Source organism: Sarcophilus harrisii, chromosome 3, assembly GCF_902635505.1.
Source record: "Sarcophilus harrisii chromosome 3, mSarHar1.11, whole genome shotgun sequence".
NCBI lineage: Eukaryota > Metazoa > Chordata > Mammalia > Dasyuromorphia > Dasyuridae > Sarcophilus > Sarcophilus harrisii.
The window spans coordinates 301,300,673-301,326,104 of record NC_045428.1 but is presented as its reverse complement, the minus strand read 5'-3'; the positions used below and the strand labels follow the sequence as shown (position 1 = coordinate 301,326,104).

General features: G+C 37.5%; 1 protein-coding gene across 6 annotated transcripts in view; it reads right to left on the bottom strand.

The window, feature by feature from the left end:
* Positions 1 to 17,508: 17,508 nt before the first annotated feature.
* Positions 17,509 to 25,432, bottom strand: part of MAATS1 (MYCBP associated and testis expressed 1) — a 66,566-nt gene continuing 58,642 nt past the window's right edge. For 3 of the 6 annotated variants that reach the window (XM_031959697.1, XM_031959699.1, XM_031959700.1), the window contains 2 exons: positions 24,345 to 24,524; positions 17,510 to 18,096 (listed from right to left, as the gene is read on the bottom strand). In XM_031959697.1, coding sequence (XP_031815557.1) covers positions 24,346 to 24,524 — 179 coding nt within the window. In that variant the 3' untranslated portion in view covers positions 17,510 to 18,096; position 24,345. Of the gene's footprint in view, positions 18,097 to 20,183; positions 20,666 to 24,344; positions 24,525 to 25,432 lie in introns of those variants that run through there. The other 3 variants (XR_004232989.1, XM_031959698.1, XM_023499050.2) reach the window with 3 other exon arrangements.

Here is a 25,432-nt window from a genome sequence, read left to right as displayed (position 1 = left end):
ATGTTTGTTGAATGGTCATTGTACTGAATTTAAAGAGCCTGGATTGAAATATGTTTATATGGAAGCATGTGCCAACAGGCTTTCTGAGTAGAATTAATCAGTTTTGTGGTCAGCAAAGAATGGAATTTGTTAAGCATAAAGTGGAAATACCATCTTTTCAGTTTATGCCATGGTAAGAACTGAAGCTTTCCTAATCTGGGAAATATGGCAACAGTTACAAGGATGAGTAAACTCCTTTCAGAATAGTTAGATATTCTTCATAGTAATTTCTTTTTTTGACTCCTCTCTTTGTAAATTTCATCAGTCCTGCCCTGCCAATCTTTAGCTACAGATTTGGATTCTTTGTCTTTCCTCCTTCCTCTTTCTTTTTTAACAAGATCTCATAACCTTTTTATTCCTGTAGTTTGCTCACCCTTTTCCCACTCTACTCTTGGCTAACAAGAAAGATTTAGTTATGAATATCAGGAGACCAAGTGCTTCTGTCTCCCCACATCTTTCTCTTAGAGAGTGCTATCTCTCCTTTTTCAAAATTTTATAGGAGATTGAGTCAGCTTCAAGACAGAGAGTTGTGTTTTCAATATAACCTTTGTTCTGTTCAATGAGTTTAAGATAACTGAAATAACACATTGGTTATCTCCACGATGCCATAAATGAATGTTGGTCTTCCAGGCTGCAATTGAGCTGATCACCAAATTTAAGAGGTCAGGGAGTGTACAAAGGGAGAAGCAATGTTGTCCTTTGGCACCAATTCAAGTCATAAGTTCAGGGGTATTATTCTTCACTGACTCTAAGGTCATCTCTGATTTCAATCACCCATCTCTTCACACACTTCTTTCCTTGGGCTTTATCACCTGGATCCCAGTGAAAGCTAGAAGGACCCCAGGGATATGGAGAAGTCCAGGAAAGGAATTTTGAATAGATTTCTAGAATGTCAGGGTCACAGGTCATCTAATCTAAACCTTGATCAAAATATTAAGTTTTCTCTAACCATGACAAATCATTGTCCAATCTTAATTTGAATCCTTCTAGAGATTAGGAAATTCACAATCTTATAACCATATTATTTGAAGGATTTAACCACGTATCTCTGGAGATCACTACTAAGAAATATTCATTAGTTTCTTTATGAAAATCTAAGACATTAACTGAAATTCTTTCTTAAAAAGTAAGAGTATGATCCTTCATATAAAATGGGGTGTTGGTATTATCTTTTTCTTCTACAGTATTTTTGCATTTGTATTTTTAAAGTATTTTCACATTTGATTTTTTTCCTATAATACTTCTAAAGTAAGCCTGGTAACTCATTTTACAAATAAAGGAACTGAGATACAGATAAATTATGTTTTGTGATATTTACTAACTGTGGATACCCACACCTGTGACTCTATATGTGAAATGGATAAAAGCACTCAGAAAAATAAAGAGAAAAGGTAGAAAGACCAGTATCATGAAAATCCAGAGAGGAGAGAATAACCCCCAAGTAGAAAGGAGTCAACTCTTTCAATTGTCTAATTCACTGTTTTTATGGTTGAATCTAGCTATCTTTATTTAATAATAGCATTTTATTTTTTCAAAATACATGCAAAGATGGTTTTAGACATTCACCCTTGTAAAACCTTGTGTTCCAAATTTTTCTCCTTCCTTCCCCCAACTCCCCTAGACAAGTAATACAATATAGATTAAATACATACAGTTCTTCTACAGATATTTCTACATTTATCATGCTGCAAAAGAAAAATCGGATCAAAAGGGGGAAAATGAGAAAGATAAAAACAAAGCAAACAAACAACGACCAAAAAGGTGAAAATACTATATTGTGCTCCATATTCAGTCCCCACAATCCTTTCTCTGGATGAGGATAGCTCTTTCCATCACAAGTCTGTTAGAAATGCCTTGAGACACCACATTGTTGAAAAGAGCCAACTATGATGGCATAGTTGATCATCTCACAGTCTTTTTGTTGTATACAATGTTTTCTTGATTCTACTCACTTCACTTAGCATCTGTTCATATAAGTCCAGGGTTTTCTGAAATCACCCTGCTGATCATTTCTTATAGAACAATAATATTCCATTACATTCATATACCATAACTTATCCAGACATTCTCCAGCTGATGGGCATCCACTGAGTTTCTAGCTCTTTGGCACTACAAAAAATGCTACTACAAATACTTTTGCACATGTGGATCCTTTTCCCTTTTTTATGATCTCCTTGGGATACAGACCTAGTAGAGACACTGCTGGATCAAAGGGTATGCACAGTCTGGTAGCCCTTTGTGTGTAGTTCCAAATTGCTCTTCAGAATGATTAGATTCAAAATTTGTATTTCATAATGTTCTTTAGTTCTTCTTTGGCCATAAATGCCTCCCTTCTCCACAGATCTGAGAGGTAGACTATCCCTTGTTCTCCTAATTTGCTTACCGTTTTATCCTTTATGTCTAAATCATGAACCCATTTTGACCTTATCTTTGTAGATGGTGTTAGATGTTGGTCAATGTCTAGTTTCTGCCATACTATTTTCCAGTATTCTCAGCAATTTTTGTCAAATAGTGAGTTCTTATCCCAGAAGAGAGAGTCTTTGGGTTTATCAAACACTAGTTTACTATTAGCATTGACTATTGTGTTTTCTGAACCTAACCTATTCCACTGATCTGTTCTTCTATTTCTTAGCCAGTATCAAATGGTTTTGATGACTACTGCTTTAGAACATGGTTTTAAGTCTGGTACAGTTAAGCCACCTTCATTTGCATTTTTAAAAAATTAATTCCCTTGAAATTCTTGACCTTTTGTTCTCCTTCCAGATGAATTTTGCTATTTTTTTCTAGCTCTATAAAGTAATTTTTTGGAAGTTTGATTGGTGTGACACTAAATAAATAGATTAATTTAGGTAGAATTGTCATTTTTTATTATATTAGCCCAGTCTACCCATGAGCATTTGATATTCTTCCAGTTGTTTAGGTCTAACTTGGTGTGAAAAATATTTTGTGATTGTGTTCCTGGGTTGTCTTGGCAGGTTGACTCCCAAATACTTTATATTATCTACAATTATTTTAAATGTGATTTTTCTTTCTATCTCTTGATCCTGGATTTTGTTGGTAAGATATAGAAATTCTGATGACTTTATATGGGCTTATTTTATATCCTGAAATTTTGCTGAAGTTGTTAATTGTTTCGAATAGGTTTTTAGTTGATTCTTTAGGGTTCTCTGAGTATACCATCATATCATTTGCAAAAAGTGATAATTTTTTCCCTCATTACCTACTCTCATTCCTTCATTTTCTTTCTTTTCTTGTTGCTAAAGCTAACATTTCTAGTACAATATTGAATAGACTCTTCCTGATCATATTGGGAATACTTTTAGTTTATCCCCATTATATATAATGCTTGTTGATGATTTTAGATAGATGCTACTTATAAACTACATTTATTCCTCATGCTCTCCAGTGTTTTTAATAGGAATGGGTGTTGTATTTTGTTAAATGCTTTTTCTGCATCTATTGATATAATCATATGATTTTTGTTAGTGTGGTTATTGATATAATCAATTATGCTAATAGTTTTCCTAATATTGAACCAGCCCAGCATTTCTGGTATAAATCCTACTTGGTCATAGTGTACTATCCTGGTGATAAGTTGCTCTAATCTCTTTGCTAATATTTTATTTAAAATTTTTGCATCAATATTCATTAAGGAAAGTGGTCTATAATTTTCTTTCTCTGTTTTGGTCCTTCTTGGTTTAGGTATCAGCCCCATATTTTTGTCATAAAAGAAATTTGGTAAAACTCCTTCTTCCCCTATTTTACCAAATAATTTGCATAGTGTTGGAATTAATTGTCCTTAAAATGTTTGGTAGAATTCACTTGTAAATCCATCTGGCCCTGGAGATTTTTTCTTAGGGGGTTCATTAATAATTTGTTCAGTATTTTTTTTTCTAAAATGGGACTATTTAAGTAATTTATTTCCTCTCTGTTAATCTAACTAATTTATATTTTTGTAAATATTCATCCATTTCATTTAGATTATCAGATTTATTATCATACAATTGGGCAAAATAGCTCCTAATTATTGCTTTAATTTCCTCTTCATTGGTGGTAAATTTACCCTTTTCATTTTTGAAACTGGTAATTTGAACCTAGTTATTTTTAAAGGATCATATGCAAACATTTGTTTTGAGTCATTTTTCCTACATTCCAACCATTTATTGAACACTTATTATGTGCTAAGCACAGTTTCCCCCCAAACTCTTTTGTGATCAGGCATCTATATTTATTACTAGATGAGCCAAGCTGAAGGGTACACTTTGTGACCTATTATTAGGATAATATCTTATTAGGATAGGAGAGGGCTGATTGGTCCACCTGGGGACTGTACTTTCAGTACAAAGGGTACTAGAATAAGAATTCAGCAAGGCCTAGGGAAGTTTCTGCCAGGCAAGTACACAGCAATGAAGGGAAAATGAGTTGGTGAGAAATTTACTGGAGATTGCAAGAATCTGTTGAGGAACCTTCAATCATGGAATCCTTGCTATGAGCCTGCTTGTATATTTTTTATGGAGAATGATCTAAGTCAACTTGTGAAGCAGCTGAAGCTGGATCTCTTGCAGCATTCTACTCCCCTGTTCTTGTTCCTTTCCCTCCTTAATTGATTCCTTTTTCTTAAATCTCAGTAAATTCGTTTCTGACTCCCCTTTCAAACCTGCTTCCCAAAGGGAATGGCAAGGAGTAGGGAGCATTCCACATTATTAATGTTCTGCAATCATGCTTGATCATTGTGTTGATCAGAGTTAAGTCTTTCAAAAAGTAAAAAACAGGATGAAACATGTTTTTGTATATGGCCAATGTCAGAATCTGTTTTGCCTGATTATGTGTATTGTTACTTATAGTTTTGCTGAGAGTCATGGTAGAAAGGATAAGGTGGTGGCCTTGGAGTCCTGTGGAGTGACCTGTGCTCAAATTCTCCCTCTGCTATTTACTGTACAGCAATGACCATGGGGGCAATATCATTAGCCTAAATTTGTTGCTATTTTAAGAACTTTATTCTAAAAGGATATATTTAGCACTTTATAGATTTAAAATATTTACAAATAGATTTAACATCTTAAAATGAAAGATTTAGAGCCTTAGAAGACATTGAATCCAATGTCTCTATTGCAAATAAGGAAATTGAGAAACATTTAATAGGGAGGGAAGAGAACTAGCATTTTATTTTTTTATCTCTTTACATTTATTTGCTTTTCTTCTGATATTTTAAAATAAGTTTTAATTTTCAAAATATATGAAAAGATAGTTTTCAACACTCACCCTTGTAAAACTCTGTGTTTCAAATTTTCTTCCCTCCCTTTCTCTTACCCCTTCCCCTAGACAGCAAGTAATCCAATATATGTTAAACATGTGCAATTCATCAATACATATTTCCACATTTATCATGTAACACCAAAAAAATGGATCAAAATGGGAAAAATGAGAAAGAAAACAAAAAACAAGCAAACAATAACCAAAAAAGGTGAAAATGCTGTGTTATGATCCACATTCAGTCCCCACAGTCCTCTCTCTAGATGCAGATGGCTCTTTCCATCACAAGTCTATTGGAGTTAGATTCACCTCATTGTTGAAAAAAGCCACGTCCTCAGAGTTGATCACTGTATAATCTTGTTGTGGTCGTGTACAATGTTCTCTTGATTCTACTCATTTCACTTAGTACCAGGTAACTAGTATTTATTAAGTACCCACCATGTGCCAGGCACTGTGCCAAGCATATTACAAATATTATCTCCCAGTAACACCGTAAGGAAGGTGCCACTATGAGCTTATTTTACAGTTGAAAAAATTGAGGCAAAGATTAAGTGACTTGCTTGGGTCACACAGCTGAATTTAACTCTTTTTGACTCCAGATTCAGAGGAATAACCATTATACTTTGTTCCTTCCCTTTCCTCCCCTTCCACGTGGTAGTTACTATGGAGGAATACCTTGGCAACATTGGAGGGAAGGTGTGGGATCATGTGGCTACACTCTGCCCTAAGAGATCCCCTCACCTGAGAACAACCAGGAAATTTGTGGAGATGAGAATGAAGAGTGAGAGATGACTAAGGAGGGGACCAAGAGGGGATGACAGTTCTGACCAATAAGATCACAACTTTAGAGAGCAAAAGAACTTGCCCAGAGTCACCTAGATGGTGGAAAAGAGAGGATTTGAGCTCAGATTTTCCAAACTTCAAATCCAGTTCTGCTTCTATGGAACCATGCAAACTCTGCTCAGGAAGCCAGGCTTCCACAGTACTTTGTAAAAGTAAGGAAGAGTTAAGACCACCCCAGGTGTTGTTAAGACAACAGTTCCCTCCTTATAACTGATCATCACAATGATCAAGCATGATTCCAGAGAATTAATAATGAGGAACGCTACCTACTCCTTGACTTCCCTTTGGGAAGCAAATCTGAGTGGAGATCTCTAGGCAGTTAGAAACAAATTTACTGAATACTTAAGAAACAAAGAATCAATTTGAGGAGAGAGGGACAAGGACCGGGGAAAAGAGAAACCCCAAAAGATACAGCTTCAGCTGTTTCACAAGTTGACCCGGACCATCCTCCTTAGAAATCTTGAAATAAAAATCTAAGTTATTATTCCCTATGTCTATAAAATGAAACCAGTCAGTATAGTTTCCCAGCCTTTAAATACACACAGAGAGATTTCTTCTCTCACATCATCCTAGTGGGATAGAGCTCAACACTTCCTCAACCAGGAAAAGAAGAACGGAATCCTACCTGTGTACTGACACCTGGTTTAGTCCCACTTCTCTCCTCAGGGATGAAGAAGTCACTTTGGAAAAACACAAGTGAACAGCTGTAGAAATGAGCTAAACTAAAGACATCCTAAGACAATCTTCTAGTTTAGCTCTTCTGTTCTCCCAGAATCTTCCTGCTCCAAGTCAGAATAAAGGCAACACTTTCTCCTTTGAACCTATTCCCAGGTCATTCTCCAGGGTGTGAGCCAATCCTGTCTCACACCCTTCCTTGCTATAGCTTTTAGCAGTTTGTGTCTGGCACGCCTGAGTCCCAAGTCCAGTGGCTTTTTACGAAGCAAATGGACATGTTACCGTATTTGCTCTCGTTAATCCTCCCTCTCATGATGTTTTCATTCCAAAATCATGAGGAGCAGAAGGAATTCTGTCAGCATCTGAGTGTTCAATGGCTGCCATTATTCCTAATCCCCTCCTTTCCTGCCCCTGCCCCAAAACTGTATTATTATTTTTTAACCTTCTTATTTGGGATAAGGCTATACAACAATTCACAACAAATTTAAAATATCTAAATATCTCATAATCTTCCTCATTTTACTTGTCTCAAATATATTCCTAATAAGTGGTATTTAAGAGGGAAAACATTTCTAATAAGGAAAATGGCAGCGCCTATACTTGAGCCAATGGGGATGATTTCAAAGAAATTGAAAAGATAAATTCATATTTAGGATTTCCTTTCCTTTCAAGTTTCAGGTTTGAGGCTTTAGCAGTTTTAATTCAGAGACAGAAAGACGAAACCCAGTAAATTTTTTTTCCTGCTTCATCACCTTCCAGGAGGTTGGAGATATGCAGCAAGGTATCTCTACATTTTTGGAAGAACTTACCAGTTTGTTTCTGTCCAAGGTCAACAACCAACATCTCTAGGGTGAGAAGAGGCAGAAGTAGGAGGGAGTGAGTAGAGGAGAAATTGGGCAGGAAAAAAGTAAATCTTCTTCTTTTACTCCATTTTAGTCAATGGGAAGTAGACCACTGTCTCTTAGCCCTTGGATTCTTTGGGTTCTAAATGATGATTGAGATATATTTAAAGGTGGAAGCCCATGTTACTATTTCAAAGCAGAAAAAAGAAAAAGCTTGACATGGAAATTATACAGGAAAAATACTTATCATTTTCCCCAGTTTTTTTTTTCCCTCTCAACTTGGAATGGGAAATTTCTGGTGGGGAAAACGAATGTATAACTACAGAAATGTAACAGGTGTGTGAAGAAGTGATTCAAACTGAAAGGATGAGTAATTCTGAAGAAGTTCTATTTTTTTTACTTCATCTACAAAAGCCATATGACTCATACGAATAAAGGACTCGTGCAGTCTGCTGGGAAGACAGAGAGCCAAGGAGTAGACTCAGTATCAATCAGAGAAGTGAAGATGGCTGGGACATCTGAATGGTTCTCAAGAAGTCAGTCAGCTACTGTGAAACTAAAGTGGGAACTACAGTAACTACATTGGGGTATATGGTGGCAGCCAGGGGCTGGGATAAGGCAGCAGATTCTAGAGCAAAAAAGTCTCAGAAAAAAGGCAGAGTACAGCTGACCCTGGGGTGGTTTGACTTGCAATAGCAGAGGAAATGCTAAATTCAGTCCTTTGAAGACTCCTATGGGAAGATAGGATGTAACAGTTGTTTTGCTAAATGGGCTAGAATATTTGTCCCTTCTTTGTTCTTTATATGCATTTTTTTCCCTGAGACAATTGGGGTTAAGTGACTTGCCCAGGGTCACACAGCCAGGAAGTGTTAAGTGTCTGAGATCAGATTTGAACTCAGGTCCTCCTGACTTCAGGGCTGGTGCTCCTTTATATGCATTTTAATAAACTTATTTTTACATTCCATGCTATGTTGGTTTGATGATTACTGGAGACCTGAATATTTTTAGGGAGAAGTTGGTATTGTCATATTCAGCTACCCAGAAAGTCTCAGGATTTGAGGTTTGGATGGGGGCTGAGCCATTATTTGATTCTTTATTGATAATCTCCTAAAGAGCTTCCTAAATGAATTTTATCCCACAGTTTTGTTAATGGGCCACAGATTTTGTGTTGTTTTTTGCTTCTTCCCCCCTCCTCCCCCAGACTGGCTTAGCATTGTGAGTTTAATTTTCCAATGAGCTCTAAAAGTTTTTTTATCTCTTATTTCATCTTATTTCTAAACTATTTTCTTGGGGTCAATATTCCCTAAATGGATACAAGCCTGTTTGAGGCAATGGATGAATATGAATACTGTGTGACAAAGCATCTTCACCCCAGAGAAAGTAACTTCAGAGAACAAAGAAACAGAGCCCTATGGTTGTCTTAACAGAGACTGGCTTCACTTTTTTCTCCTTACGAGCACCAGTAGGATGAGCCTGTCTTGAAGGAGGTTTCCACCACCTTAGAGACTTGGTACCAATATAAGATATTCTGCTAAGGCTCACTATTAAGAAAGAAATGCGTTTTCTCCTAAGGACAAACTTGAGCCTAGTGACCTCCAGGTCCACAAACTTCCCCTATTTCCATTTTGCCACAGATTGATTGGCTTTATACTCTAATTGGGAAAGAGAAAGGAATAAGTATTTATTTAGTGCTTCCTATATGCAAGACACTATGCTAAGCACATTTATAAATATCTCATCTGAACCTCACAACAATCCTGCAAGGCAAATGCTGTTATGGTCCCCATTTTACAGTTGAAAAACTGAAAGAAGTCAAAAAACCTTAAGAGATTAAGTGTCTTGCCCTGGGTCAGAATGTTAAGTGTCTGAGGCTGGATTTGAACTCAAGGGCTTCCCAATTCTAGGTCTTAGGACTGTGCTATCAGCCATCTCTACAATAGCTAGCATTTATAAGGCAGATGTGCCATTATTATGCTAAGCACTTGATAAATATTATCTCATTTAATAGGCACCAAATGAGCCTAAAAAGCTATATGAAAATGCACTCTGTGTCCTAAAAAATGAAGCTGCTACTGGGAAGTAGTTTAATAAATTTCCTTCCCTTTCAGTCTGGCTCCTCAGTTTTTGATCCCCATGCATCCTTTTTGCAGACCTCATGGGAGGGAGGAGGGCTGTACTCCCTGATCTCTCACAGAACTCAGGTCAGAAAACTCTTTCCAACACCTGTGGGTGTTCCCTAAGTTTTTATGAGCCTGCCTTCCCTTCCTCTTGCCTCTCCTGCCATGCCTTCCCTCGCTTTTCAGAGTCCTCTGAGTCAAGGTCACCTACTGCTCCCTCCACACACACTTACACTTGGCTGCAGAAAATTGAGTTTTCTGCAGTGGTTCATTGCCAGCTACTTAGATCCTGTGATCCCAACAGAGCACAAGCCCCTTTTTTTTAGTGAGGTTTCCAAATGTGATGTCTCTCTTTTTTTAAAAGTTACAGGTGTTTTCAGCTATGAATAGAAAGCACCTGAAATTCACAATTCATCAACATGAGGAAGAATTAAATTTTGGGAGAAAAGTTTGAGCTGAGCATAGAAATAATGAGGAAGAAAGTTTGATATCTAATTCCAGTCCAGGAGAGAATGCTCCTTTTGGAGCAGGTAATAAAATGAGAGGATGAGAAAATCCAAGATTTTCTAAACTGCTATAATTCCTTATTGATGAGGTTCTGGGTCACTAGAAGGGATTGGCAGAGAGAGATCTGAAATACTGATAAAATTACTCCTTGAGGCAAGCAGGGAGCTTGCGGTGTCCAGTCAGAAATCCAAGAGGTTAAATTTCCCCTTAAAAATGTGTCCATGGCCCAACATCTTTGCCAAACCCCTTTTTTGGGATAAGCCCAAGAATTCTGCCCCGTGGTATCCATGATGTTTCTCCTTGTAGCTAACTTTTTTTTTTAGAGGTGAAAAACTCTTCTATGGATTTAGCCTGCCAATTAAGAGTATATCCTCAAATGGAGTATTTCCTTTGTCCTGGTTAATTGTGAGTTCCACTGGGGAACTTCTCTCTTTCATTATTAATTGCTAAAACCATTTCCTTGTCTAACTACATAGTCTCCCAAATTATTTCCTATTTACCATTCCTGATGGCTATTGTTCTTTTTTTGCTCCTAAATAAACCTACCTTTTGCCAAGAGAATGGCCACTGTGAATTCTTCATGACCAAACCCCAACAATGGACACCTTACATCAATCTCATTATTTGGTCCTGAACCTCAAACGCATCTTTTGGAATTAGGAAAGCTATCCAGAATACACAAAAAAGTGAGATTCTGGGTCAGCTGGGTGGAAAAGAAATGGGGATGGAAGAGGATGGGGAAGGTTGCCTTGCCCGAGCCCAGAATAAGAAGGCAAGATTGTTGTGATTTTGGGAACGCAGTGATTCCTAATTAAAAAACCAATGAATAAAACAAGGATTGCTTTCTTTGGGAGAGCAGTGATTGCCTCTGGAGAAGGGAAGACTGAATAAGAGAATTTTTTTTCCTAGGAAAGTTTATTCCCAAGATGAAAAAAGTCTAAGGTTTATTCTAGAGCAAGAAGGCCCCAATTATTTCCAGGAAAAGGAACATGAACTCTGCTCTCTAGAGTGGCTTGCCAGGAGTCCATGGGTCATACTTGCTATGCAGGTATTTCGTCATCTCAAATCTCTTCTCTCCCACAGAGTCCTAGTCTTATCTTAACAGTGAAAAACAGTGAATTATTTACAGTAACAATGGGGGAAGAAGAGTTTATAAAATGGCTGATTCCAAGATTTTTGATATCTAAGGTGATTCTCTCTGCCTTTATTTTGTCTATTTTAAGTTTACTCAAATTTGAATCCAATTGAATAAGCATTTAGTTTACACTCGTATGTACAAAGCACCATACTGGGGATACAAGGCAAAAATGGAAAACTCCCTTTCCTTAAGGACCTTACATTCTAGTAGGGGAAAAAGGGATAAAATATATAAACACCAGATAATTTGAGAAGGGAGGAAATATCAACAGATAGAGGTATCAGAAAAGGATCCCCATAGAGACTATTAAGGATATTCAGGAATCAAGGGGGTGGAAGTGAGGGAGATGTGAATTAAGAGGTAGGTGGGACAGATTTGCAAAGGTACGGAGGTGGGAAATGGCACTCTGCACTCAGGAGTCAGCTAGTAAAATTCTACTGGAATTACAGGCTTGGGGCTTAAGCACAGCAGCCAGACCTTACCCCAGTCCGGTCCTGCCATGTCTGTGTTATCCGGCTGGGTAGGCTTGTGTGAACGACCCGTGTTCAAACCTGCCATTGAGGGTCATTTTGTCTTTTCTGCTCCCAGAAGAGTAGAGGCTCCCGGATAGGAGATCCAGCCGCAGGCAATGTGGGGTGATGTAGTGTACTGGATTTAGAACCCAAGAATGAACTCAAATTGCATCTCTGTTACCTCTACTTAGGGCAGCTCAGTGGTCCCGGGGAGAGAGACCTAGGCCTGAAGTCAGATTCACATTCATGAGTTCACATCCAGGCCGGGACACTCACTAGCTATGTGACCCTGGCTGCCTCAGTTTCCTCATCTGTAAAATGAACAGGGAAGGAAATGGCAAACTGCTCCAGTCTTTCTGCCTAGAAAATTCCAAAGGGGGTCAAAAAGAGTCAGACCAATGGGAAAGTGACTGAACAGCACCAACACCTTTATTTGTGTGACCTTGGGGTTCATTTTTCTTATCTATAAAATGAAGGAGATGGGCTTTAAGGTCCCCTCCAAGTCAAAACCTGGGATCCTATAAACTGCAATTGCTTTGGGCTGGGTGATCAACTCATAGATTTAGAGGGGAAGGGATCTTTGAAGTCATCGAGCACAATGACAGTCATTTTATAGATGAGGAAATTAGGTCTAAAACAGCTGCCTAAGATCCCACAGTAAGTGGGAAAATAAAATGTTTAGCATGAATATTGATTTTGGAAGTACTGAGAATGAAAAAGTGGGAGAGCCGTGATGGGAACCCAGGTACCTGGAACCACAAATCTAATGATCAATTGTTACATTTTTATCTGTATGTCTCTGATACACAAATTAATTTTACTTCACAGACTTGTTTTTGTTATTAACATTTCTTTTTGTGAAGCAATTGCAGTTAAGTGACTTGCCCAGAGTCATATAATTAGGAAGTGTGAACTGTCCCCAGGTTTTAAAGTATTCTTCCACCTCTAAAGAGAAAAGCTAGACTGGCTGCTTCCAGCTTTACTGTAAAAATTCTCTGTCTGCAAAGTCTGAGCTTCAGTCTCATTCTTATTCTCACTTTTGGATTTTTTTTCCTTTTCTTTCCTGGACAGCTTACACTCTCTTTAATGTCTGGGTGACACCTTTTTTTTAAAGGATTGTTCCTGAATGGGAGTCTGTGCTGTGTGCCCATGGGTAAATCAATGAAACTCTTCTAAAGACTTAGCTTTCTCATCTGCAAAATGGGGACAATTGTATGACTATACTTACCTTACAGATATTATGAGGATCCAATAAGTTAATGTATATAACACTCAAGGCCCAGGGCCCATGAAGACACTGAGCTCACACAGACCTGATAGGTGTCTGAGGTCCGGTGCTGGGGGCCTAACTCACAAGGTAATTTTTTCTTTGTCTTATATTCTATTCTGTCTTATATTATGTGGTTTATATCAATGCTTCCCCAGAAGTGTGTCATATGGTCCCCAACTCTCACACAGGCAACTGATGGACATAATACACATACTGAGTATGGAGCAGCTTTTAATTTCACCCATCACACACATAAAATGCATAAACTCCGATGACTTCAGGAGACCATGAACAAACACAGAAATATAAAGTACTCAGGTAATCCATCGGACTTCCTACCGCATTCGCCTGAAGGTGGCTTTGGAGGCTAGTGAACAAAATGCTCTCCAAGCAGCTCACACTGATAACAAGGAACGGATTAGCAAACTCCCCACCTCCTAATCTCCAAGACATGACCTCAGTCTTCCAGCTTGGAAGGACATGATGAGGATCTTTTTCCTGATATAAGGAGCATTCTGCTGAGGAAATCTCCTTGGACTGGAGAGTTCCATAAACCTGATTTTGGTGGCTTTTTTTTTAATCAACATAATAGGGGATATTAGAGACCAGCATCCAAAGAGACAAAGTGACTCTCTGAATGAAGGCGCCTTGAGCAAGCCCACCTGTCAGAGATCTTCACTGAGGATGGGACCTTTGCCTTTCTGCTGGAGCCAAGGGACAAAGTGCACTAAGAGGATGTTTCTCTGTGAAGAAAAGTAAAAGCTTTTCAAGGAGTTTATGACCCAATTATGTTAGTTCCAGTGGTAAGGGCTTTTAATTCCACATTAGTATAAGATTGAGACTTCAATTTTCCTGCTTCTTCACAATGAATATTTAAAAAACAAAGCTAATAATTAAGATATCAAAATATACTTAGAACGGTTAGATAGAAGCATACTTAGGAGCTTTTGTTTCTTAGTACCGCCATTTTCTTTTTAAAAAATAACTGATTTTTTTTTTTTTTGCTATTTTGGGGATGGCTGTGGAGCAAAAAGGAGAGATGTAGAATCATAAAAATGGATGTTGAAAACTATTTTTACATGTAATTGAGAAAATAAAATACTATTGAGGGGAAAAAAAACAAGAAGAAACTAGAGTGGAAAATTTATGAATATACCGAGTGGACAATTTTTGGTATATTATGTTATAAGGAATGTGAAAAATTAAGAATAGGAAGAGATTTACATGAAAAAGGACAAATTCAAGAAAAGAACCAAAGAAACTGAGCCAACACAAAGAACATATATACTTACCCTCCCCCCAACAAAAAAATATTAAATGGCAAGAAAAATCTGGTAAAATATAATGGATCAGGTGGGTATTAAGTTATTAAAGCTAGTCTACATCCATCATTTCAGCTACCAAATGGAAAGATATGAATGTTAAAAAATAAAATAAAATAAAAGGTGGTAATGATTACTGACGAAAGAAAAAAAATAACTCTGTGAATGATTTAGGAACCAAACTTTTAAAATAACTCCCCAAATCAAATTTGGAGTGTCAGAGGCAAAAAAAAAAAAAAAAAAAAAGATCAGGATGAGACATTTTTCTGGCCTAAAAAACTTAGGAGGTCAGTAGGAAGTTTGAGATATGGAGGCAGAAGTCTGTCCAGAATCCACAATGGCAGCAATAGTGGCCACAGCAATAGCAGTAGCTTTGAAAACCCTCAGCCCACAAACAGTAAAAGGGTAAATCAATTGGTTAGAAAGACATTAGAGGGGATATAGTGTCACTGGATTCAGCTGACACTAGCTGGCAACTCTGTTGTCCATGTATAGTTCTGAGTCACAGTTCCAGGGCATAAGAAGGGGATTGAGAGTTGGTCCAAAGGGAGCAGGGGCCCCTGATTGCGGTTCCAAAGCAAGGGCAGTCCTTGTGCTTGTGGTTCTAGGGGACTGTGGCCCTTGTGGGTAAAGGCCAGAGTGCAGCCCAGGAAAGCAGTGACTATACCTCTCCAGAACTAGCTCTGAAAACAGCAGCACAAAAAATGCCAGGAGAGCAGAGCCCAGTTTTAAGATAAAGTTCAAAGTCAAGAAATAGGTTGGAAAAATGAGCAAACAACAAAAAAGAAATGGGAGGAGGGGGAAGTTAGGTGGTACAGTGGATAGAGTACCTAGCCTGGAATCACAAGGACCTGTGTTCAAATCCAGAGTGTGACACTGGACACTTAACTAGCTATGCGATTTTAAGCAGGTCACTTAACCCTGACTGCCTCTCAAAAACAAACAACAACAACAAAATTGACCATAAAAAGCTACTGTAGTGGCAAGGATATAAACAGTTTCCATTAGAAGAAATCCAAGTTATGTATATAGTCAGGGAAAAAAAAAAAAAAAGCTCTAAATCACTATTGATTAGTGAAAAGCAAATTAAAACAATTCTGAGGTATTACCTCACATTACAGATGCTAGAGAAGATAAGGGAAAAATAGGCATACTAATAAACTCCAGTCTGGAGAGCAATTTGGAACTAGGTGAGCTCAAAGGGCTATAAAATTGTACATATATTTTTACCCAGTAATACCATTAGTAGTTATGTATCTTGAAGAGAATGAATAAAAAGGAAAAGGAAAAGGATCTGTACATACAAAAATATTTACAATAGCTCTTTTTGTTGTGGCAAAGAATTGAAAACTGAGGGGATATTCATCACAACTTCTGAATAAGTTGTGACATGATTATGCTCTGGGAAATCATACATGAGGTGATTTCAGAAAAACATGGCAAGACATATGAACTGATGCAAAGTGAAGTAAGAAATGAGAGATGACTATGCACAGAAATGATGAGTAATGATGAGTGAATTGGCTATTCTGATCAGTACAATGATCCAAGACAATTCTAAAGGATTCATGATGAAAAAATGTTCTCCATTTCCAAAGGGGACAACTGATGAACTCTGAATGCAAACTGAAACATAATTTTCTCATTTTATTTTTCTTGCTTTTTTGGAAATATGATTAATATAGCAATATGATTTGAATGACTTCACAAGTATAAATGATATCATATTGCTGGCCTTCTTGGTGGATGGAGATAGTTGTGGGAGGGAGAAAATCTGGAACTCAAAACTTAAAAGAATATTTAAAATGAACAAATAATAAATTTTTTTAAATAAAAAAATGCTTCTTTAAAAAGCTCATTTCCTGGAAAACAAAATAACCAAATTTTGTGCAATTAGAGAACCAATTACAAATACACATATGTTTTTTCAAAGAAAAATAGGTTCATATATTGAGTAGCATATTCTTTCTTTTCTTATTTATCCATGTCCAAATTAATCTAATTACTATTGCATCTGTTTTATCTAAACCCATCACCACAATTCAGTCTCGGAGAAAACAAGATCTTCATTTTGGGGTATACGCAATTATTTGTGAAGATTTCATTTCCTTGAATCCTTGATATTGATAGTAAGATCTGTGATGAAGTGGGGTGGAGTGGAAGGTAATTGGGACAGTCCCGTCTTGTTGGACAATTTATTACTATGCAGAACTAATCCTGGGAAGAGTATGTGTATATGCAAGGACATCTCTAGCCAAATGCGGCCCGGCCTTTCAAGTGGAAGCTGCCACTGTGCCCAAAGCTCCCTTCTTACTTGAAATGCTTTCACAAACTTTATAAAGGGAGCAACAGTTTCTAGCAGTACCATGTGCTGCATCCTTCCCCTCCTCTCCTCCTGAAATGCTAATACCCTGTATGCAGCAAATAAGTTACCTGCTGCCCCTCAATTTTGAACTCGGGCTTCCTAATTGCCAGATTGGGAAAAACCTGTTCTATAGTATTTCCCTTTAAAACTCAAAGTTTTTTAGGGGCAAAGCGGACTTGAACCTATAAATGAATGAATGTGGCTAACTCCCACATGGAAACTCTCTGTATCCTAGGGAATATAATCCTTCTTTAATTTTTAGTTTTAGACATCTTGAAGCAATGAGAACTTAAGGTACTTGTCCATAATCATACTACTAACATGTTATCACAGTAAAGACATGGCCTAAGTCTTTATGACTCCAAAACCAGCACTTTAACCACGTACAGAGTCTATACAAAGTGTTTTCCTACCACAAATCCTTTTAAATGGTAGAAAAATCAGTACCCAAGTTTTTCGTTTATAAAAAGGAGGTACCTTTTGACTAATCTACCTCGTTTTCTCTCCCCCGCCCCTTAGGAGGATTAAATGAGCAAATTTGTCAAAGTACATTAAGAGGACAAAACAATACAACAATAATGGCTATTCCACTGTAAATTATTTTTCTAGATAGTTCATGAACAAAATCCACTTTTTTAAGACACTGATGAAATTTATTGATCATTAGCTTTTCATTTTAAAAAGACAGCTTATTCTGAGCCTTTGCATAGGTATATTCCTGTTTCTGTGACAAAAAAAAGAAGTCCCAAACAGAAAACCAATAATAGCTTTCAGACATATGTTTTTAGTGTATTGCTGTTCTTTTGTTTGTTTATTGGAAAGGTTTGTTTGTTTAAGGGATGCTTAGCATTTGGTGGGTTTTTCAATAAAATTTAATGATAAAAAAAATAAATTAATCTGGGATGTGGAAGGCATCAGCTGAAAGAAGGTCAAGGAGTTAGTTCTTGGACCGATAAGCCAAGGTTCCCAACATTTAAGTGGCTCTGGAAGAAGTCTAAGCAAAAAATTAAATTCCTACATTTGGTCTCTATTACTAAAAATTATTTGAAATTACTGTATGTTTAATAAAGATAAAAGTCTCCCAAAGACCATTCTTCTTTTCCTCATGAATCACACAATGACAAAAATCTCATGTGTATCATAAGCTGGAAGAAGCAAAGATGCTTGGAATTCTTCTTGCTGATATGAACATCTTCTTTACAACATTCATCATCTGGCAAAAAAACAAAACACAAAAAAGACCCATATGCAAATGTCTGCATTTTAATAAAATTTATAACACAACTCAGTACTCACTTAGAAACATTCCTAGATTTGTTTTACCCATTTTATATTTCTCAAAAGAATGCAAGCATCACTAAAACCAGAGTAAAAATTTTGAAGCTATTAAAAGATTTTGATTTAATTTAAAAAAAATATTTTCCCCCTATTTTTGTGACTCTCACAAATACTGAATATGTCTATGGACTGAAGAATATTATGAAGATGTTACAAACATGCTTTCTTCTTGGCAATTTTTACAAATGAAATTAAATATGTGAACCACCAGACTCTGTTAATCCCATTTCTTCTATTCAAACTTCTCTGAACAAGTGACTTATGCCCCCTGTCTCTATTTTCCCACCACTGATTCACTTCCTAAGATTCTGAAATCTGGAGTAACATCCTTTACTGCTCTATGGAAACTACAGTCTTGGGTCATCAGTTATTTCTTCTCTGGGTTTTTTGTTTTTGTTTTCAAGAGTTAAGTGACTTGCCCAAGGTCACACAACAGGAAGTATTAATTGTCTGAGGTCACATTTGAACTCAGATCCTCCTGACTTCAGAGCTAGTGCTCTGTCCACTGTGCCACCTAGCTGCTCACCAGTTATTTTTTGAGAATCATCTCAAGATACAGAAACTTATGAAAAGTGTCCTGAACCCTCTACTCGGTGGGGTATATCTTTTGGATTAGGAGGCAGCAGCTACTTGGTAACCACTAAAATATAATCAGCTTTTCCCACCTGTTTGATAGAACTTTTCCATATTATCCCATTCAGAGGCTGCTGGCTCAGGTGTGTTTATGTGCCATTAGCAGATTCTTGACAGTGCCTTACTGAATGCAAACAGTAGCTAAATTCAGCTGCTGTCTTCAAGAAAGATTTTTTTTTCCTGGAGAAAACTAACTTCTGTCTTATCAGAATGAAAGGAAAGATTGTTTATTTTGATGAATAGTGAGTGAGACAACAATTTGGGTAAATTTAGATGTGGGGTTAGTGAAGAAACTGGAAAGGTAAATGTGGGTAAGGGGTGAACAATCATAAGATATTACAGTATCTCTAACCAGCGAACCAGCAGTCCTGATACAAGTGAAGAATAATGAACCTCCCAGTGGGGGCATCTTTCGGGGAACAGAAGTGACGAAGCATTCTGGAGCTCCTCACCACATGGCTCCTCAGTAATCAAACAATTAGTTTTAATATAATTTTTGGTTCTTTATAAATACAATCACCTGATTAATGAAATTATTGTTCCTGATGGTGGGATTGTAGATTGAATGCTGTAATCCCATTTCCCAGATGAGGAATTGAGGCAGAGAGGAGTGACTTGTCTGGGTCACACAACTAATACTAATAGCTAGCATTTACTTTCAGATTCAGATGCAAATATCATTTCATTTTCTCCTCCCAACAATCTTGGTAGATGGCTTCTATTATTAGCCCCATTTTACAGATGTAGAACCTGAGGCATACAGAGGTTAAATGGATTGCTTGGGTCACACAGCTAGGAAGTGCCTGAGGCTGGATTTAACAGGCCCATGGGGTCTACTCAGTTTGTAAGTGTCAGAGGCAGCATTTGAATCCAACTCCTCCAGAATCCAGTGCCCCATCTAGCGCCATTGATTCTTAAGATATCATGAATCCCTTGGATGTTACACCTTGGTGTGGAGGGGGGGAGGGAAGGATTGACTGGCTACTTGTTTCCTAGCTCCACCTTCTCAGTAAATTAAAATACAACCTATGTAGGTAGAGACAATGTGTTTCCAAGAAAGAAACCAAATTCAAACTCAATGGTTTTGTAGATTTTTATATATCTATATAAATGATAGATGAAAATACATACAGATAGAATAAAATGTTAGATCATAGCCTGAAAAGTTTATATCCCGCTCTTCTCAAAGTCAAATAAAACCAAATAAAAGAGAAATTTTTCTTAAGAAGTTTAATTTAGCAAAGATCATTAAAAACTATTATGCTTGGATAGAAACCAACAGGAAACACCACCTAACAAATTCATGAATTATGTTTTTATTTATATTTTTATTGTCAAGGCTGATAAATGTCAAACAAAATCTTATAATATGTCAATGTAACCAATTAAATTTTCTTTGTAACTATTTACATAAATATCAACGCACAAAATATTATAAAACTTTCTGTTCTTTCTACTTTGAAATACATCCTATCCAGACAGAGGTCACAGAATTGCAGCTCTAAGGTCATCTAGCCACTTCTCCTCATTTACAGATGGTGAAAGCAAGGGGACAGGAACTTAAATGGCTTTCCCAGAGGCATATGGAAGAAGGTCTGATCATAACCTTGGTCTTCTGGCTCCAAAACTAAGGCTTCAAATATCCGTCAAATTTCTTTGTTCATTACCTTTAATTTTTCTCCTATATGGGTGTTGCTAGCGTGGACAATACTCTGTTCTTCAGGAGGCTATTTTTTTTTTCCACTTTGATTGATTTAAAAAAGATCCTCCCAGGTTTTTTGCATTCCTTACACTGGTTGACATGAATTACACTAGAGAATTCCATAATATTAGGTTACCACAATTTATTAAATTGTTCCCCTGTTATGACATTTAGGTTGATTACAGGTTATAATTATTGCAATAATAAATAATACTTCCATACAAACCTTTAAGTAAGTAGGTTTTTTTGTCTTCTGGATAACAATTATAGGGTTGATTTTGTTATCAGGGGTATCAACCCTCAAAAGTGCTAGCTAATGTTGAATACTTGATATAAAACGGAAGACCCAGTATGGAAGATTCTCACAGCATTTGGAAAGTTAATCTTATCACTCTGTAAATTTCAAGGTGACAAATCCATGTTAGCTCTGAGTCCTTTTAATACAGTATGCCTTAGTCCTACTGGATGTAGATGGTACTTAGTCAGAGGAGTCATGTGGATCCCAAATATCCAATTCACAAGAAAACTCCCTGAGGCAAAGCTCTGAGTCAATAACCATCTATTAAAGGGATTTGGCCCCCTTTAAGGAACAAGACCTCAGCTGTTCCTCATGAACCAAGATGTCCCCTCTCTCCAGAACCTTGGTTTTAAACCCTTTGATAAAATGATATAAAAATTATATCAAGTAAAAATATAGGATTTCACTGGTTGACGGGCATCTATACTTTCTCCCTACAGGAGGGCTAAAGAGGGCTGGTAGACAGATTTAGTTGCTGGCCAAGTGCGCATGGCTACTTTCTCATATTGGGCAATAGGGAGGGATGCTGAAGGGCAGAGGAACAAAAATAATCTGAAAGACTCTCCACTTCATTAGATCATCTCCACCAAACCGAGCTTAATTACTTAATATAGAATAAAAGTGGAGATCCTCCAGACCAGGGCTTCTTAAACCTTTTCCCACTCATGACCCCTTTTCACCAGAGAAATTTTTACATGACCTCTAGTATATATAAGTATATAAAATATGTATACAAATCAAACATTGATTGATAAGAAATCATAATTCCACGACTCATACATTTAGTAACGAGATCTCATAAAATGATCCATGATCTACAATTTTAAAAAGTTGGGATCTGGATGACTTCCTGTGGTTAAGCAACTGAACTGTATAACAAGCAAGGGAACTTATAACTTGCAGTTTAAAGTTCAGGGGCTTAATATAAGAAAGAATCTATCTAATCTTATCGATATAAGATATATACTAATATTGATGAACAGACTGATTAAATGCATATTAGCAGACAAATCTAACATAAATAATCTCTATTCCTAGAGAATCACTCTAAACTGAATAATACTGACTGGAATAAAATAGGATCAAATTAATTCTTTGACACAATCATTCACAAAGTGGTTAGACAATAACAAGTCACCATATAAAACAATTTAATAACTACTATTTATATAGCACTTTGAGATTTGCAAGGCACTTTACTCCATCTGACCCTCACAACAGTCCCAAGAGGAAACTCCAAAAAAAGCATTATTCTCCCTATTTTACAAATGAGGTCACCAAGGCTGAGGGGTTAAATAAATCAACAGCTAACATTTATATGATGCTATAAGGTCTGCAAAGCACTCTACACATAATCTTTCAATGGATGATCAACACTCATGATTACACAACCAAGAAGAGTCTCTTCTGAATCTAAGTCTGTCCTGATACTAATTTCTGACATAGTATATATGGTGTATATAGTAACTTATACTCTATTTATACTGACACCCACTTTCACTGAACTGAAGCACTGTGTCACAGACATTCACTGTAACCCTCTGCCATGACCTACTTCTCCGCACCAGTGTGGGTCCCTGCAGTGGCCACTGGCAGATTAATCCCACTCCTGGGCCTCTACAACTGTCAAATTGCCCTATGAAAACAGAGAACTGGAGGATTGCTAAATGGACTCCCTAAGCAGGGAGCCCACCAAAGCCCACCTGGTCACTCTGATCCTTGTGGTCCTAACCTCTGAGCCCGCTTTTCTGGGTCAGTGGGGTGAGTCCTGTAGCTCCTGGTCTTTAACCCCAGGGCCTTCTTATCTCCAGGGGCAGTCGCCAGGTACCTGGTGGACATGCCAAGTGGATGTCTCAGAGGCATCTCAGGCTTGTCCTGTCCCAAGGGAAAGCTCCCCTCTTTCTCTCTTCCTAACTTTTCTGTTCCTATAGAGCTCCCCATCACCCTTCCTCCTCCTAGAGATGCAGGCGAGCCCACAAATCAGTCTGTTGCCACCCTTTCTCACTGACTACCTCCATGAGCTCTCTCCACTCATCTGAGTTCCGACTCTCATCACCTCTTGAGGAGAATGTTGGCCCCTGGAGATAGGAAGACCTAAGGTTCAAATCTTTCCTCAGAGACGGTCAGCTGGGTAAACCTAAGTTGTAAGACCTCTGTCAGCTTCAGTTTCCTCCTCTGAAAAATGGGGAAAATAATAGCACTTATCATGATCATATAAGCACAGCACTTTGCAAACCTCAAAGAAAACTCGACATCCTAGCTACTACTTTTATTACAACCTAATTCTCTCGGTCTTAAAACATTCTCCTCTCTTGCACTCAGCTGCCAAACTTGAGACTCCTCAAGCACAGGTGTGATCCTGTTACAACAGACCTGGGGGCCTCCTGAAACTAGCTCTGGGGCTGTTCACTTTTTTTGTGAAAGGGAGTCTTTAGAGTCCCCTTCTCAGAATTATGTACCTCAATGCATAAAATATTCAGAATGATCAAGGAAATCAATTATACTGAAATAGTTTCTATAAGATTTAAAAAAGAGACTGAGTGTGGATCAAAGCAAAGTATTTTCATCTTTTTGTTGCTGTTGTTTGTTGCTTGGTTTTTTCCCTTTTGATCTGTTTGGGTTTTTTTTTTTTTTTTTTTGCACAGGTTGATGAATATGGAAATATGTTTAGAAGAAATGCACATGTTTAACCTATATCAGATTGCTTGCTGAATGCAGAGGAGGTGGGGGAGAAAAATTTGGAACACAAGGTTTTGCAAAGGTAAATGTTAAAACCTATTTTTGCATGTATTTGGAAAAATTAAATACTATTAAATTTTTTTAAAGATTAAAAAATAACAAATCCATGGACCCTTGGTGTTAAGAACCCTTATTCTAAGTTAAAATATAACCCCTTCTGTTTGTTTTATAAACTCTTTAACAATCAGGATTTAACAATCCTCTTTGCCTCATCACATATTCCTATCTTTAACACGTTTATGGCTGAGTGAAGCTGATTTTCCTGCTCTTCCTTACATAGAACACTCCTCCACCCCCTCTCTCCACATCCTAACTGGTCTTGAGAAGGAACTAAATAAAGGGCTAGTATTCCACAACTGCCTTTTTGTTCAGTCTTTTCCTCCTGACCTCTTGCTTGCGGGTACCCGGATTCTAGGCTTTGCTCTTTATGAACCCTTCCTTCCTCTACCAGAAGGGGAAATTCTGAAGTCCAAAAGCAACAACTCCCAACCAAATGCAAAGGCTAAATTGATTAATAATCCATCATTCTGTTTATCTAGGTTCCTCTGGTTCTGTCCTGGGCTGATGGCTACCCTCCATAGCCTCTTTAAGGACTGAGGGAACCTCCTAAAAGAAGCATCTTTTGTCTTCAATGAACATAAAAGACATAATAGTTGGTACACAGCTCTTTTAATTCTACAGGTGACCTCTGGCTATGCACCAGGTGTTAAAAAAAACAACAAAAAAGCAAACTACAGAAAATCAAACTCACCTTAATCCGACTTTTTGTCTTTCTTGGCCTGAATTTTAGCAAACATCTTGTCAATCTCTGTGAGTGGTCTCTGCCTGGGGGTGGAGGACTCCTCAGGTGGAGGCCGACGCAAGGCATTTTCGGTATTTTGGTGGATAATCTGATGAGCTGCAAGAATGTGCTTCTTTTGTAAATTCTTCACTGGAGCAAAAGGAAAGAAATGCTTTTACTCTGAAAACTTATTCTACAAATATGTTCCAAAGGTATTTGGAAAAGATAGCTATGAAAATGTTTTTGTTTTAAAATGTGTACATCAATTAAATCAGTAAACATTTATTGTGCATTTACACTGTGTCAGGCACAATGTCAGGCACTTACTATGTGTCAGGTGCTATGAATACAAAAACAAAAATGACTGAAAGTCCTTGCCCTCAAAGAGCTTACATTCTATCCTAGGAGACATGTTCAAATGCAAGTATTTATTAAACAAATATTAGGAGGCAGCTAGGTGGCACAGTGGATATAGCACCAGCTCTGAAGTCAGAAGGACCTGAGTTCAAATCTAATCTCAGACATTTAACACTTCCTGGCTATGTGACCCTGGGCAAGTCACTTAACCCCAACTGCCTCAGCAAAAAAAAAAAAAAAAAAAAAGATATATGATATATATATGTGTGTGTGTGTGTGTGTGTGTGTGTGATAGTTCTGGACATGGGCTCTTCCTGCAGGGTCTTCTCCACTGCTGTTTCTGCTGTGATTGTAATTGGATCCAATATCATATAGGACAAAATCTGAGATAGTTTCAAAATTGTATATAGAGACTTAGGGTGGGAGGTGCTTCTTACCACCTTAAAGGAGAAAGAGGAAGCTAAATGTCCCAAAGGACTTACTACCTGTCTGCGACCCTGGGAATGCCCTGCTCAATCTGTAAAATGAGAATCATAATAGCACCTACCTCCCAGGGTTGTTGTGAGGATCAAATGAGATAATAATAGTAAAGATGCCTGGCACATAGTAAGTAGTATGTAAAAATCTTAGCTATTGTTGTTGTTGTTGGATTTGCTGTTCCTGAATTTGAGTGCTCCTGGTAGCCAAGAGTACTTATCCTC